Below are 2,018 nucleotides of genomic sequence, written 5' to 3'. Positions count from 1 at the left end.
GCACCAGTGGGCCTGCTATGCTACAAACTACATAAGAAACATTAGCAGGCCCACCACAACGATGCGCACCTGGCTCTCTTTGAAAGCTTGTAACTTTTTTCTAACCGATTTTCAGATATACCTCCCAGAGACTTTTTTGTTGCTCACAAAATTTCCAATCGATTGATGTATAAATCTCCTAAAAATCGAAGTTTTGATGTATTTTGAACATAATTCTAATTTCTACAGTGTATTCAAGAATCTCCGTGTTCGAAACTTTAAACAAAAACTGAAAATTCCCTAAAGGACCAAAAATCTACTTTGTTTTCAAGCTGTGAATATCTCATAGTTACCAAAACCATAACTACGACTTTTCGAATTTTTTCACACTTTTTGCTCTTCATTCTTTTTCACTTCCTTTTGCCAAAAATTTGGCCCAAAATGAATCCTTCTCTTCTAATCCCAGTTTTCTTTCTCCTATTCTTCCCGGCCTCTATTCAAGTTGCCTATAAAATGGTGACCGTTTGGGGAGCCCCTGAGCCATACTCCAGTTATCCATTGTCTGTAAGAATGGGTATTTCATGGGATGATTGTGTCCAGGACTGTTTTTCTGGGCAATTTTGTATTCTGGCTTATGGAAATAGTTCATTGTTATGTGCACTGTATCAAATGGGAGATATTAGAAAGATAAGGAATGATAAAGAGGCGTCGGAATCGCTGGAGAAGGTTTCTTTTAAAGTAAATTAGTTTTTAAACTTAATCAATTAAATACTAAATTGTGTCAAACTCAATAATATTTTAGATCGAAGCCACTAAAAATTGTACAAGCGAATATTCCGGAATGTTTGATGGAGTTCTCACTACTTTCAATGGTTCTCTAATAAATAGTTCTGAAATTATCACATCGGAAGATTTTTATACATTTAAATATGTTTCCTACTATATAGGTGATTGTGGAATGCAATTTGAGCCTGAAATTGATTGTTCGGTGAGTTCAAACTACATCAGAAACATTATCAGAACGATCTAGCAAATCTTTAAGCTAAATTATCTCAATTCCTATAAAAGATATCAAAAATTAGTCAACTGATAACATGTTTTTCATAATATTTCCAGCATTTTTGTAGTTTACAGTTTTTTGATATCTTTACCGAAATCGAGATGATTGCGCTCAAAGTAGGAGTAGCAAGTTGGGCCTGCTAGACCACAAACTACATGAGAAACATTAGCAGACCAATCTAGCGCGCATTAGAAATGAGTCAGTTGGGCCTGCTAGACTACAAACTACATAGGAAACATTAGCAGACCGAAATCTTGCGCGCATTGAAGTTGGTTCAATTGGGCCTGCTAGACTACAAACTACATGAGAAACATTAGCAGACCCATACCGCGTGTATTAGAAATTTATTAGTTGGGTCTGCTAGGCCACAAACTACATTAGAAACATTAGCAGACCCAACATGCGCGCATTAGAAATGCGTCGTTTGGGCCTGCTAGACCACAAACTACATGAGAAACATTAGCAGACCAATCTAGCGCGTAATAGAAATGCGTCAGTTGGGCCTGCTAGACTACAACTACAAACTACAAGGCAAGCATTAGCAGGCCCACCACTACGAGGCTTCAAGAGAGTTTTTCGTTGTCCACAAAATTTCCAATCGATTCATATAAAAATTTTACAAGTATCTAATTTATAGGGTTTATCGAGCATACCGTGAAAGCTGTTTAAAGACATATCAAAAACATTTTGTCAGTGGACACATTTTTAATATCTTCCACAGAAAGCGAGAAAAAATTAGCTCAAAGTTGCTGTTTGAGTTTTTAAGATACCTCTAACTTCTACAGTGTATTCAATAAAACATTTCAGCATACTTGTAATCCGGGCCTTTTCCGGGTCTTCGCGGGCCCTGCCATAATTTATTACAGAGTCAATATTTTCGAAACAACTAAACCAGATATGATAGAGCTCCACGAGTACTACAAAACGGTATTATTTGGAATACGGGCCTGCTTTTTTTTGTTCCTCTCTGTTAATAGAC

At 36.7% G+C, this 2,018-nt stretch overlaps 1 protein-coding gene across 1 annotated transcript in view; it reads left to right on the top strand.

The window, feature by feature from the left end:
- Positions 1-420: 420 nt before the first annotated feature.
- CBG07178 overlaps positions 421-2,018 on the top strand; it is a gene marked incomplete at both ends in the record, with an annotated part of 2,993 nt that continues 1,395 nt past the window's right edge. Inside the window, 2 exons of the mRNA XM_045243161.1 lie at positions 421-717; positions 782-967. Coding sequence (XP_045093373.1) covers positions 421-717; positions 782-967 — 483 coding nt within the window. The remainder of the gene's footprint in view (positions 718-781; positions 968-2,018) is intronic.

Source organism: Caenorhabditis briggsae (assembly GCF_000004555.2).
Source record: "Caenorhabditis briggsae complete genome, chrII, whole genome shotgun sequence".
Classification (NCBI taxonomy): Eukaryota; Metazoa; Nematoda; class Chromadorea; order Rhabditida; family Rhabditidae; genus Caenorhabditis; species Caenorhabditis briggsae.
This window is presented reverse-complemented; position numbering and strand designations above follow the sequence as displayed.